The following is a 13,690-nucleotide window of genomic DNA, read 5'->3' as shown; positions in this document are numbered from 1 at the left end:
AGCCCAGGTTGGTAGAGCGATGCAGTGGTTGACCTTCTGGAAGTTTTTCCCATCTGCACACAAGATCTTTGGAGCTCACCCAGAGTGACTCTTGGGTTCTTGGTCACCTCTCTTACCAAAGCCATTTCCCCATGATTACATTGGTGGAGTGGCCTGCTCTAAGAAGAGTCCTGGTTGTTCCAAACTTCTACCATTTAAGAATTATGGGGGGGGGGGGGGGGGGTATTTTTTTTTGCACCCTTCTCCAGATCTGTGCCTCCAAACAATCCTGTCTCTAAGCTCCACAGGCAATTCTTGGCTTGGTTTTTGCATTATCAGCTGTGAGACAGGGTGTCTTTCCAAATCATTTCCAGTCAACTGAGTTTACCACAAGTGGATTCCAGTAGACACATCTAAAAATGGTGAAGAGAAATAGGAGGCCCACAAAGCTAAATTTCATGGGTCATAATAAAGAGTCTGAATACTTATGTCCTTTTATGTCCAATTTATAATTTTTTTTCATTATAATAAGTTTGCAAAAAACATGATTTTTTTTTTAATTTCAGAACAAGCCCACAAAGTAACAAAATATGAAAAAGTGAAAGGTCTGAAGACTTTCCAAATGAACTGTACAGTCCATGACCGACGTGCATCCTGACCTGTTCACAGATATTTTTTCACTCAACTATGTTGTCCTTAAATGGATTTACCATGACTTATTTATTAATGACCTATGCTTAGGACAGGTCATCAATATCAGATCACTAGGGACCCGACTCCCATCACTTCCACGGATCAGCTGTATTCAGAACATCCGATGGCAGGACCAGACACTGGAACTAAACAGCTCCATCTATTGTGTAGTGGCCAGATGTGGTTACTGCAGACCAGCTACTGTAACACTTCCCAGGCCCCCCCTTTGGACTGTATGCTCTTGAAGCAGAGTACTTCCTCCTTTTTTCGAAATGATTTGATATTTTGCATGTATACAGCTTCCTAGGATGGTAAATAGCAGCATAATATGTTGGCTCTACAAATGGAATAGTTATTATTAGTACTTACTTTCTCCACATTGCAATGAATGAATGCACAGACACAAAGCCAGTCCTCTCTCCACCAGCTGCATTAAACAGGGCAGCCTTCCAGAACAATGGACAGTCACATACCTAAAGAACAGGAGGTTAATGTAAGGTATATAAGGAGAAACAGTCTTCCTTGAATTCTGACATAGACCTATCACCCAGTTAGCTGCTTTGCACTCATGATGGACTATCACCCCGAAACAGCTGTCTGCAGATGAGGTACTGGCTTGGTATAATCCTAAATTATGTCTCAAGGCCTGTTTCAAAGGTCGAGCATTAATTTATAGGGCAGTCAGCTTCATCTGCTGGCATTGGTGGCAGAGCTTTCTTTTCTTTTGGAAAGAGATAATTTACACCCCTTTTTCCCAGAGGAGCATTGTTTGGCCTACTAGGCGCTCTCCATAAGGAAATTTGTGTATTCATATGTCAACACTGAGATCTCTATGCTTTTTCCTATTCCTGTATTTTTCTTAAAGAGGTTATCACACATAATGATTCCACAGGAGAGATTATAAATAACAGATTGTGGAGAGGTCCGACCACTGGGACCCCCCTGATCCTGAGAATGATGTGTCACAGAGCCCCCTCTCTGAATGGAGTGGTAGAGTGCATGTCAGTCCACCGCTCCGTTCATTGCTATAGGACTCACTAAGTGCTGTCTACAGCCCCATAGGACCGACGTGCACACTGCCCCTCCATTCGGAGAGGAGACTCATTCTGGAGATTGTGGCACGTCCCAGTGTTTGGACCCCGTGATCCATTATTTATAAACTATCCTGTGTAGAACGGATACATCATTTTCTTATGATAACCCCTTTAATGCTTACTAGTCACTCCATAAATACACAATATATCCTGTAGTTGAGTGATTATTATATGTGTATACACTGCTGTGCCACAAATGTAGCACTAGGGGACAGATGGAACGGCAACTGACTGAGTGGTCGACTACACAAGGGTTTTATGTAGTCTGTTACCATGGAGACACACAAAACTAAACTAAAGTTACTTCATTTTTCATTTTAAGATTAATTGGAAGTAATGTGATTTAGTTCCCAAAGGTAAATTCTGCTTCCATTAGTGGATCATGGTAGTAGCACAGAAGCAAGGAGATATTGTAAGGAAACAAAAACAAAAAAAAAGCATAAGAAGTTCTCCCCAGCTTTCATCATGGTTTAAAGAAAAGCTCTACGTGTAACAAACTTTGTGTTTCGATTTCTAAAACCATTTAATCCTCTATTTCCCTTAAAACCTTTGCCACCAATTGTAAATTACCTTGGCAATCTTCCCCATCTCGTAGATGTCGGCCTTCTCGTCCTCCATACTGGAAAATGCTGCTTCGATCTTGGAGATGGAGTCGTCATTGTTGGTGCTAGGGTTAGGCAGCCCCTTTGGGAAGTAAAATCGTGGAATGTTTATGGACACGGAAGGGGCAACAATGACTTTGGCAGGAGGTGGTGTGGCCGGGCGAGGAATCACAGGAGCGATGATGGGGGCAGGAGGAGGGGTCCCTGGCTTCTTCTCTTGTTTGTTTTGAATCTGAAAGGAGAAAGCAACTGTTACGATATCTGATGCCAACATCTAAAGATCTATTCACATCACTGCTGTACATTTATATCCTGCGAGAGATTGGTGGGGTCCAGCCTAGTCTGGGGCTGACCCAAGGCACTGCAGTGCTCAACTGAATGCGCATAGGATGCTCCATTTTGTGTGGGGCTGCCATGAAATACAATACAACACAGTTAAAAGTACGGTATCAAATTTTTTTTTTTGGTTCAGGGTATTGCTGGCCTCTGTCAATAGTAGATCGGTGGAGGACTAACTCATCACCCCGATCCATCAGCTGTATGAAAGATCAACGTCACTGGTGTGAGTGCCGTGGCCTCTTTATTGTCTACATGGGGCGGTCTACCCGTATGACGTCTAGCATTGGGTGGGTATTGCAGCTTTGTCCTGTTCACTTGAAGGAGATGAAACTGCCATATCCTGCACCAGCGCTACAAAATAGACAGCATGCAGGCAGCCCCATGTAAACAATGAAAGTGTTGCAGCGCTCGCACAAGTGAAGTGGTCCCTCCAAACAGCTGATCGGCTGGGGTGCCAAGACTCGGATGCCTACCAATATGACATTCTGAACCCAGAAAACCCAGCTACAGAAACACTGTTCTGGTAGAAATTGATAAAGTATTTCATTTTCAATATACATAGTGGTGAAAGACAGAGGTAGCAGATCTGAATTTGTCATTCACCTCTTTAGGGTCGGTATCTTTTGTGCACCTGCCTGCGTTATAAAGGGGTTGTGTCCTCTCAGATTTGGCGGCATATCACTAGGATATGCCATCAATGTCAGATAAGCGCGGGTTCCACCTCTGAGACCTGAATCTATCTCCAGGACAAGTCTACAAAAATGAAGGAGAGCACACTGTGTAAAGTGGCATGCAAAAGTATTCACCCCCCCCTTGACTTTTTTTGTATTTTGGTGCCTCACAACCTGGAATTAACATGGATTGTTTGAGGATTTGCATCATGTAATTTACAGAATATGCCCACAACTTTGAAGATTTTTTTATTTATTTATTTTTATTGTAAAGCAAACAACAAATAGGAAAAAATAACAGAAAAAGTCAATGTGCACAACTATTCACCACCCTAAAGTCAATACTTTGTAGATCCACCTTTTGCGGCAATCACAGCTCCAAGTCGCTTTGAATAAGTCTCTATGATCTTGCCACATCTTACCACTGGGATTTTTGCCCATTCCTCCTTGCAAAACTGCTCCAGCTCCTTCAAGTTGGATGGCTTGCGCTTGTGAACAGCAATCTTTAAGTCTGACCACAGATTTTTAAATTGGATTGACTAGGCCATTCCAACACAGTTACATGTTTCCCCTTAAACCACTCAAGTGTTGCTTTAGCCGTGTGTTTGGGGTCATTGTCCTGCTGGAAGGTGAACCTCCGTCCGAGCCTCAGATCACGCACAGAGTGGTGCAGGTTTTGCTCAAGAATATCCCTGTATTTAGCACCATCCATCTTTCCCTCAACTCTGACCAGTTTCCCAGTCCCATCCCCACAGCACGATGCTGCAACTACCATGTTTCACTGTGCGGATGGTGTTCTTTGGGTGATCTGATGTGTTGGGTTTGTGCCAGACATAGCGTTTTCTTTGATGGCCGAAAAGTTACATTTTAGTCTCATCAGACCGGAGCACCTTCCTCCATACATTTTGGGAGTCTCCCACATACCTTTTCTCAAACTCACAACGTGCCTTTTTGTTTTTAGCTGAAAGTAATGGCTTTCTTCTGTCCACTCTGCCATAAAGCCCAACTCTATGGAGCTTGCGGCTTATTGTCGTCCTGTGTACTGATACTCCAGTCTCTGCTGGGGAACTCTGCAGCTCCTCCAGGGTTACCTTAGGTCTCTGTGCTGCCTCTCTGATTAATGCCCTACTTGCCCGGTCCGTAAGTTTTGGTGGGCGGTCATCTCTTGGCAGGTTTTCTGTTGGGCCATGTTCTTTCCATTTGGTTATGATAGATTTGATGGTGCTCCTGGGGATTATCAAAGATTTGGATTTTTTTTTATAACGTAACCCTGACTTGTACTTCTCAACAACAATGTCCCTTACTTGTTTGGAGAGTTCCTTGGTCTTCATGGCAGTGTTTGGTTAGTGATGCCTCTTGCTTAGGTGTTGCAGCCTCTGGGGCCTTTCAAAAAAGGTGTGTATATGTAACGACAGATCATATGACACACAGGTGGACATCATTTCACTAATTATGTGACTTCTGAAGGAAATTGGTTGCACCAGAGCTTTTTATGGGTTTCCTAACAAAGGGGGTGAATACATACGCACATGCCAATTTTCTGTTTTCCTATTTCCAAACAATAGTTTTATTTATATATTTTTCTCATTTCACTTCACCAACTTAGACTATTGTGTTCTGATCCATCACATAAAATTCAGATGAACAAAACATTGAACAAAAGGCTGTAATGTAACAAAATACGGAAAAAAAAAGTCAAGGGGGTAAATACTTTTGCAAGGCACTGTATGTGCGACGGACTCTTCATTCCTTTCTACAGAAGTCCTAAAAATAGCCCAGCGAGTGCGCTCAGCTATTTTCCGAAGTCCCATAGAATTGAATGGGATTGCTGGAGATAGAGCCAGGACTGCCCCACAGGGCTGTGTGCACTTCAGTACACCTTCCATGCACATAGATGAGCTAAGTGCCCAACAATCTACCGTATATATTACATTCTTCTCATCTGGCTAGAAGTGGCTTTCCCTGGCAATAACAGTAGATCAAGAGATAGAGAGAGAACCAGAGATCTGCTTAAAGGAAATCACAAAAATGTTTTTTTCTAACAGTTAATACAGTCACACATATTCTTTTTTTCTAATGTTTTTATTTCCTGACTGCAAATTTTTATTTTTTATTTCATTTCATGAACATGATTATGGGGGCTGCCATCTTGCCTAAACGGCATAAAGAGATATGCTTTACAGCAGCCACCATGGTCCATAGAGACACCAGTCTGGGGGGGACCTCAGTGACTTCTGTGGGACAGTTTTCTAGGCATGCTCTGTGACCTGTGCAGAGGCCAGGACGGAGCTGGATGGTGGCTCTTGTGTTATCTGTATATATATAGGTGGTAAGTATTATTCCAATCCTGCCTGTGATGATAAGCAGATAACTGCAGTAAAGTGATCTGTACAGACCAAGGAGTGGCACCTATTATTAGGCTTAGTGGCCACTGCGAACACTGCAGAATTTTTTTAAAAAAAATATACAGGTGAAACTCGAAAAATTTGAATATCGTGCAAAGTTCATTTATTTCAGTAATGCAACTTAAAAGGTGAGACTAACATATGCGACAGACTCATTACATGCAAAGCGAGATATTTCAAGCCTTTATTTGTTATAATTTAGATGATTATGGCTTACAGCTTATGAAACCCCAAAGTCACTATTTTGAGGTATCCTTTCCTCAGGGGATAAGGATTAATTAGCTGACTAGAGTGTGACACTTTGAGCCGAGAATATTGAACATTTTCACAATATTCTAATTTTAAGCTGCAATAACGCAATTCCTTTTCATTTGCATTACTGGAATAAATGGACTTTTGCACGATATTCTAAGTTTTCGAGTTTCACCTGTATATATTAAAATGAAAGATTAAAAATATCATAAAAAACATGTTTAACATAAAAACGTGATTTAAACAATAGGTCATTTTCCGATGACGAATTCCCTTTAGGCACTACACAAGCAGGTTGTCACCCACTACTTTACTCCTGTGGAAACGGATACCAGACATTACATGTTGTGCAATGGAACAGGGTAGGGCGTCCCGGGAATGTCGGACCACAGTATGAATGATTATCTGAAGAAAGGTATCCTAGGCAGAGGAACAATTTGCTACGCCAGCATTACAGTGTTACTAAGAGGACCGGACACATATACGTCTGCGGCTACAAAGGGTGACATAGTAATACCACTGAAGCCTTGTGCACTGACGACATACACTGAAAATCTACAGAGCTGTGAGGACTTCACAAAGCGCTCTGCCACATGTCACCTACCTCTATGTAAGTGCCATTAACAGAGACGTTCTTTTAGGTTTAAACAGCACATAAAGCCTATTATTGGGCCATCATCTATACCTTATTCTATGCTAAAATTTGCTGGGTGCTCTTAGATTCTAATGTGTAGGTTTAAAAAAAAAAAAACATGAAATTAAGCTTTTGTCGGCAGAAGTGAAATGCTGCAGCAGACAAAAAAAATAAAATAGTACATGTGAGTAGAGCCTTCGATGGAATGGATCCGATTACCCTTCCATACGCATAGCCTGACCTGTGAGGGGTCTAACGTCACTATATGGGCCAGAAGTGGGGGGTTTAAGGGCACTCATTGAATTGTAAGATGAAGCACTTCTTCATGAAATAAAAATAGACTTCCACCATAAAACGTGTCGCAAAGGAAATCCCATGTCTAAATTAAGCCAGTGGTGTGCTGCTAAAACCAAGACCTCAATGGACAAGAACAGCCAAAGAGTACGAGTGCTCTCCACCAGTGATCACTTATTTAAACTGCATCACAAAACGAAGGAAACGTACTTAATATCTTCTGTTGTGTAATACAGACGTTTGAGCAGAAGACCTCTGGTACCTTCCATGGAAACACACAGCAGAATCAAGACAACTCCGGACACCTGCACCAGACAGGAAATGGAACTGGCATGAGAGGTGGTCACACACCAGACGGGCACAAAAAATGCATATTATATTTTTCTGCTGGTCAACATGTAACATCTGGCCGCAGTGTTTTCTGCCAAAAAAATGCTTAGTGTGAAACCACCTTTAAAAAGGATGTCCAAATAAAATTGGGTATGGTTGGCTATGGTGTATGAGTAAACAAAAAAAACCAAAAAAAATGCCAATACAGACCAAACCACTCACCTGCCCTGGTCGTTCTGGTACCTGTGTTGTCTCTCCATCCCTGCCTAGCTAGAAGTGTGACATGCTGATTCCTCACACTTCACTGCTACTAACCAGTCAGAAGCCTCAGCAGTAAGGTGTACACGCATGGCACATAACTGCTGCGGCCAATGATTGTCTGGCAGCAGTGGCGTGAGGGGAGTCGGCACTTTCCGCTTACAGTTGGTAGGGATGGAGACGCATTGCAGGCAACAGGACTACCAGGAAGCTTTTATTTTTGTTTACTCACACACCATGCCTGGCCAAAACCAATTATGTATTTTTGTCTCAAAATTGTGTGGATCAGTCGCACTGGAATCCACGTGACATGCTTCTCTTCAGAAATCAAACATTCAAATACCAGGTTTGCGGTTTGGTCTATGGACGGGCACGCCACCTCCCCTGCCGAGGATGGAGGTGTTGTGGACAGGGCCAGAACAATGCACCTCCTTGGCTCGTGCACAAACTCCTGAATCCACCTCATCTGCATATGTGCCAGGGAGACAATTCTGCCTCCATCCACAGCACCTTAAAGACTGAAGGACGTAATGTTGGCCCATGTAAGAATTCCAAAGCACGGCTCCTCACAAGACCAGGTTCCAGACTGGCCAATCCAGGCAACTTCAAGATGGTAAGTATATTGAAAATTTTCTTCTGCAGGCAAGTTATGATTAAAGGGGATCGGTCACCGGTTTTATGGTGTCCTAAGTTCTAAGAGCAACATTAACTAGAAAAAGATCCCCTTAGCAAAATGCTAAGTCACTTTGTATTAAACAGCTCGAGCGCATGCCAATGAGTCCCCATATTCATGAACTCCTGGCTCTCCATGCCCTCCTGCAGGCAAACATGTTTGGTGGAGGACCACAAACGAAATGAAAACTATCTACAGACACAAACTACATTTACAACAAACTGGACAGCACCAATAAAGAGTAGCTGAATGCAGGCTAATCTAAGAAGGGCAGTCCAATAACAGGCAGTAATCCAAAAACAGAGTTGTCATCCCTGGCTAATGATTTAGAGAACCCACTATAGATGAGAAGAGTCAGCTACAGATTTGACCATATTGACTGGAGGAATGGTTTATGTGATTACAACTTCAAATGTGACAAAAATAAAACCACTAAACCCAATGAAGAGCACTGTGCAGCAGTACCGGGTACAGCTACTGCAGAATGTGCACAGCTGTGCTTCTACTATTGTAAGAAAAACATGAGTCCCAGAAAACCCCCTTGAAGAGACCCTGTCACCATGAAAATGCAGTGCACTGGGGAAAACACATGATTTATACGTTCTAAAGGAACAGAGATTTAAATTACGCTGCGGTTGTGCCTGATGGCATCCCCAACGCCACACACACATTTAAAGAATTTGATAATGATGGCTTAGCCTCTTCACAGCTTACCTAGCAGAGCACCCCTCGCTGTATAGCGGTTGTGTTTGGTATCACAGCTCAGCCCAATTCACATGAATGGGACCAAATTGCGCCCAGGCCATGTGATCGGTGTACGGTGACGTCAATGGCGACAGAAGCACTCACAGAGCAATGTGGCCTCTTTCAACAACTGATCGGTGGAAGTCCTGGGAGTTGGAACCCCACTAATCAGCTATAGGAAGAGGCCACAGCACTCCATGAGCACTTAGGCTGTGAAGAGACCATAGCACTCAACAGAGCTTCAAACAACTTACAGGGAGTGCAGAATTATTAGGCAAATGAGTATTTTGACCACATCATCCTCTTTATGCATGTTGTCTTACTCCAAGCTGTATAGGCTCGAAAGCCTACTACCAATTAAGCATATTAGGTGCTGTGCATCTCTGTAATGAGAAGGGGTGTGGTCTAATGACATCAACACCCTATATCAGGTGTGCAAAATTATTAGGCAACTTCCTTTCCTTTGGCAAAATGGGTCAAAAGAAGGACTTGACAGGCTCAGAAAAGTCAAAATAGTGAGATATCTTGCAGAGGGATGCAGCACTTTTAAAATTGCAAAGCTTCTGAAGCGTGATCATCGAACGATCAAGCGTTTCATTCAAAATAGTCAACAGGGTCGCAAGAAGCGTGTGGAAAAACCAAGGCGCAAAGTAACTGCCCATGAACTGAGAAAAGTCAAGCGCGCAGCTGCCAAGATGCCACTTGCCACCAGTTTGGCCATATTTCAGAGCTGCAACATCACTGGAGTGCCCAAAAGCACAAGGTGTGCAATACTCAGAGACATGGCCAAGGTAAGAAAGGCTGAAAGACGACCACCACTGAACAAGACATACAAGCTGAAACGTCAAGACTGGGCCAAGAAATATCTCAAGACTGATTTTTCTAAGGTTTTATGGACTGATGAAATGAGAGTGAGTCTTGATGGGCCAGATGGATGGGCCAGTGGCTGGATTGGTAAAGGGCAGAGAGCTCCAGTCCGACTCAGACGCCAGCAAGGTGGAGGTGGAGTACTGGTTTGGGCTGGTATCATCAAAGATGAGCTTGTGGGGCCTTTTTGGGTTGAGGATGGAGTCAAGCTCAACTCCCAGTCCTACTGCCAGTTTCTGGAAGACACCTTCTTCAAGCAGTGGTACAGGAAGAAGTCTGCATCCTTCAAGAAAAACATGATTTTCATGCAGGACAATGCTCCATCACACGCGTCCAAGTACTCCACAGCGTGGCTGGCAAGAAAGGGTATAAAAGAAGAAAATCTAATGACATGGCCTCCTTGTTCACCTGATCTGAACCCCATTGAGAACCTGTGGTCCATCATCAAATGTGAGATTTACAAGGAGGGAAAACAGTACACCTCTCTGAACAGTGTCTGGGAGGCTGTGGTTGCTGCTGCACGCAATGTTGATGATGAACAGATCAAAACACTGACAGAATCCATGGATGGCAGGCTTTTGAGTGTCCTTGCAAAGAAAGGTGGCTATATTGGTCACTGATTTGTTTTTGTTTTGTTTTTGAATGTCAGAAATGTATATTTGTGAATGTTGAGATGTTATATTGGTTTCACTGGTAAAAATAAATAATTGAAATGGGTATATATTTGTTTTTTGTCAAGTTGCCTAATAATTATGCACAGTAATAGTCACCTGCACACACAGATATCCCCCTAAAATAGCTAAAACTAAAAACAAACTAAAAACTACTTCCAAAAATATTCAGCTTTGATATTAATGAGTTTTTTGGGTTCATTGAGAACATGGTTGTTGTTCAATAATAAAATTAATCCTCAAAAATACAACTTGCCTAATAATTCTGCACTCCCTGTATTTCCTAACACCCCACTGGTCTTATATTGATGACCTATCCTGAAGATAGGCCATCAACATTAAATTCCCAGATAACACCTTTAAGGCTGATTTTAGTGAGGGTTCTGTGGCACCTGGGAGATTTGCCAACTCTTTTGGGGGTTCGGGAGGTCTCATTTTTCCAGGAGCCTCCTGGACATTTTAGGAGTCATGGTGCTATGTTCAAAATTATGGGTTGGGGCTTCAGATGGAAGAGTGTGGTCCAGTGCCTAGCACACACTAGTTGATTGTCTATGCTGCAGATGAGGCCATTTGTTAACATTGTAAAGATAACTACACCATTTCTTGCCTATACATAATGCCATACATGCCACGTACAGCACAAAGATGTACTGTTCTACCTGCTCATAATCAAAATATCCTTCAAAGCTCTGCTGAAGTCTTGACATCTTTGTTTTTTACTTAGTCCATGTTAGGCTACTTTCACACTTGCGTTTGATCGGATCCGTTCTTAACGGATCCGATCATAATAATGCAGACGGAGGCTCAGTTCAGAACGGATCCGTCTGCATTATATTGGCAAAAAAAAAGCCAAGTGTGAAATTAGCCTGAGCGGATCCGTCCAGACTTTTACATTGAAAGTCAATGGGGGACGGATCCGCTTGAAGATTGAGTCATATTGTGGCATCTTCAAACGGATCCGTCCCCATTGACTTACATTGTAAGTCTGGACGGATCCGCACGGCCAGGCGGACACCCGAACGCTGCAAGCAGCGTTCAGGTGTCCGCCTGCTGAGCGGAGCGGAGGCTGAACGCCGCCAGACTGATGCAGTCTGAGCGGATCCGCATCCATTTAGACTGCATCAGGGCTGGACGGAAGCTTTCGGGTCCGCTCGTGAGCCCCTTCAAACGGAGCTCACAAGCGGACAGCCGAACGCTAGTGTGAAACTAGCCTTAGAATGAATAAACCTCTGATGTGACATGTATTGAGGGGGACAAACCCTAAGCGAGAAGAGAATTTCCCTCCATAACTACATGTAGGTTGTAAAATACTGTAGTTTCAGGAGAAAAGTTAAGAAATGGCCTGGGCCTGAGATATATAACTTGGCACACGCTAACTCTGACAGCTATGTACTTTCAAGAAAGCCTGACACTGTTCACTGTCCACTATAAATAGGCCATGGCATCTGTGTTCACATTCTTAAAAGATATGGCATGCAGGCCGCTTGACCAGCTGTGAACTGCGGCTCATGAACATCCAGCACCAAACTCTGACCAGCAGGGAAACTAGAGCAGGCTGTGGTTATGTCATCCCTAAAGCCGTTTCACTTTTCACTATAAAAGGCTTTTATATATGGGATTTTATTTTAACATAAGTTTATATTGCTGCCTCTGAAATCCTAGTCATGCCAATATGGTAGCTGTCACTAAGGAGTGGCTGGTCCATCCTCCAATATCAGTGGCAACATAGATAGATTGGAGGCTTGGGCAGAGACGTGGCAGATGAGATTTAACACTGACAAATGTTATGCACATGGGAAGGAATAATGCAAGTCACCCGTACATACTAAATGGTAAAACACTGGGTAACACTGACATGGAAAAGGACTTGTACAGCAAACTAAGCTGTACAAACCAGTGTCAGGCAGCTGCTCCAAGGCCAATAAGATAATGGGTTGCATCAAAAGGGGCATAGATGCCTGTGATGAGAACATAGTCCTGCCACTTTACAAACCACTAGTCAGACCACACATGGAGTTCTGTGTACAGTTCTGGGCTCCTGTGAACAAGACAGACATAGCAGAGCTGGAGAGGGTACAGAGGAGGGCAACTAAAGTAATAACTGGAATGGGTGGACTACAGTACCCAGAAAGATTATCAACATTAGGGTTAATCACTTTAGAAAAAAGACGACTCAGGGAAGATCTAATTACTATGTATAAATAAGGGGTCAGTACAGAGATCTATCCCATCATCTATTTATCCCCAGGACTGTGACGAGGGGACATCCTCTGCATCTGGAGGAAAGAAGGTTTGTACACAAACATAGAAGAGGATTCTTTACGGTAAGAGCAGTGAGACTATGGAACTCTCTGCCTGAGGAGGTGGTGATGGTGAGTACAATAAAGGAATTCAAGAGGGGCCTGGATGTATTTCTGGAGTGTAATAATATTACAGGCTATAGCTACTAGAGAGGGGTCGTTGATCCAGGGAATTATTCTGATTGTCTGATTGGAGTCGGGAAGGATTTTTTTCCCCCTAAAGTGAGAAAAAAAATTGGCTTCTACCTCACAGTTTTTTTTTTTTTGCCTTCCTCTGGATCAACTTGCAGGATAACAGGCCGAACTGGATGGACAAATATCTTTTTTCAGCCTTATAAACAATGTTACTATGTAACATGGTGTCTAGCACAAGAAATACCACAGCACAATCTATAAAATTAAGAGACTGGGGACCAGCAAATGGAATATGTAAGAATTCTCCCAAACAGAACGTGTTTGTAAATGCATTATTTTTGGCTCACAATCTCTAAAAAGAATGCAGTATTTTACAGCGCATTTGCAGTGATCTGGAAAAAAGCTACAAAAAAACACATTAAACTACAATAAATTTGCTGTTTTGTATTTTTCTTAAAGATATGTCTTATACTTTCTTTAGGTAGCTCACTTCCACCCCTTCAGCAGGACATAACTTTCTTCAAAATCCAGCATGTCTAGTTGACAGCTGGATGTGAGAAGCCATCAACGAGGAGCTGTATATCTAGCCACAGGCAATTTATGGAGGGTCTCTTAGTACTCTGAAAGCACACTCTTGGTGGTTCAATGTTCAGTGGGGGCTGTATATACATCGAGCTCCCTCTAGTGGTGACTGCAGGCAGACAGAACTGAGTACAAACAAGTAGGATATATGGTGTACCAGATGGTGC

General features: G+C 43.0%; 1 protein-coding gene across 4 annotated transcripts in view; it reads right to left on the bottom strand.

Moving 5' to 3' along the window:
* Window positions 1–13,690, bottom strand: part of PPP2R3A (protein phosphatase 2 regulatory subunit B''alpha) — a 194,190-nt gene that overhangs the window by 19,066 nt on the left and 161,434 nt on the right. For all 4 annotated transcript variants that reach the window (XM_044288771.1, XM_044288772.1, XM_044288773.1 and 1 more), the window contains 2 exons: window positions 2,337–2,600; window positions 1,042–1,145 (listed from right to left, as the gene is read on the bottom strand). In XM_044288771.1, the coding sequence (XP_044144706.1) occupies window positions 1,042–1,145; window positions 2,337–2,600 (368 nt within the window). The remainder of the gene's footprint in view (window positions 1–1,041; window positions 1,146–2,336; window positions 2,601–13,690) is intronic.

This window comes from Bufo gargarizans, chromosome 4 (genome assembly GCF_014858855.1).
Source record: "Bufo gargarizans isolate SCDJY-AF-19 chromosome 4, ASM1485885v1, whole genome shotgun sequence".
Classification (NCBI taxonomy): Eukaryota; Metazoa; Chordata; class Amphibia; order Anura; family Bufonidae; genus Bufo; species Bufo gargarizans.
The sequence above is the reverse complement of the archived record's forward strand: the minus strand, read 5'-3'. Positions and strand labels throughout refer to the sequence as shown.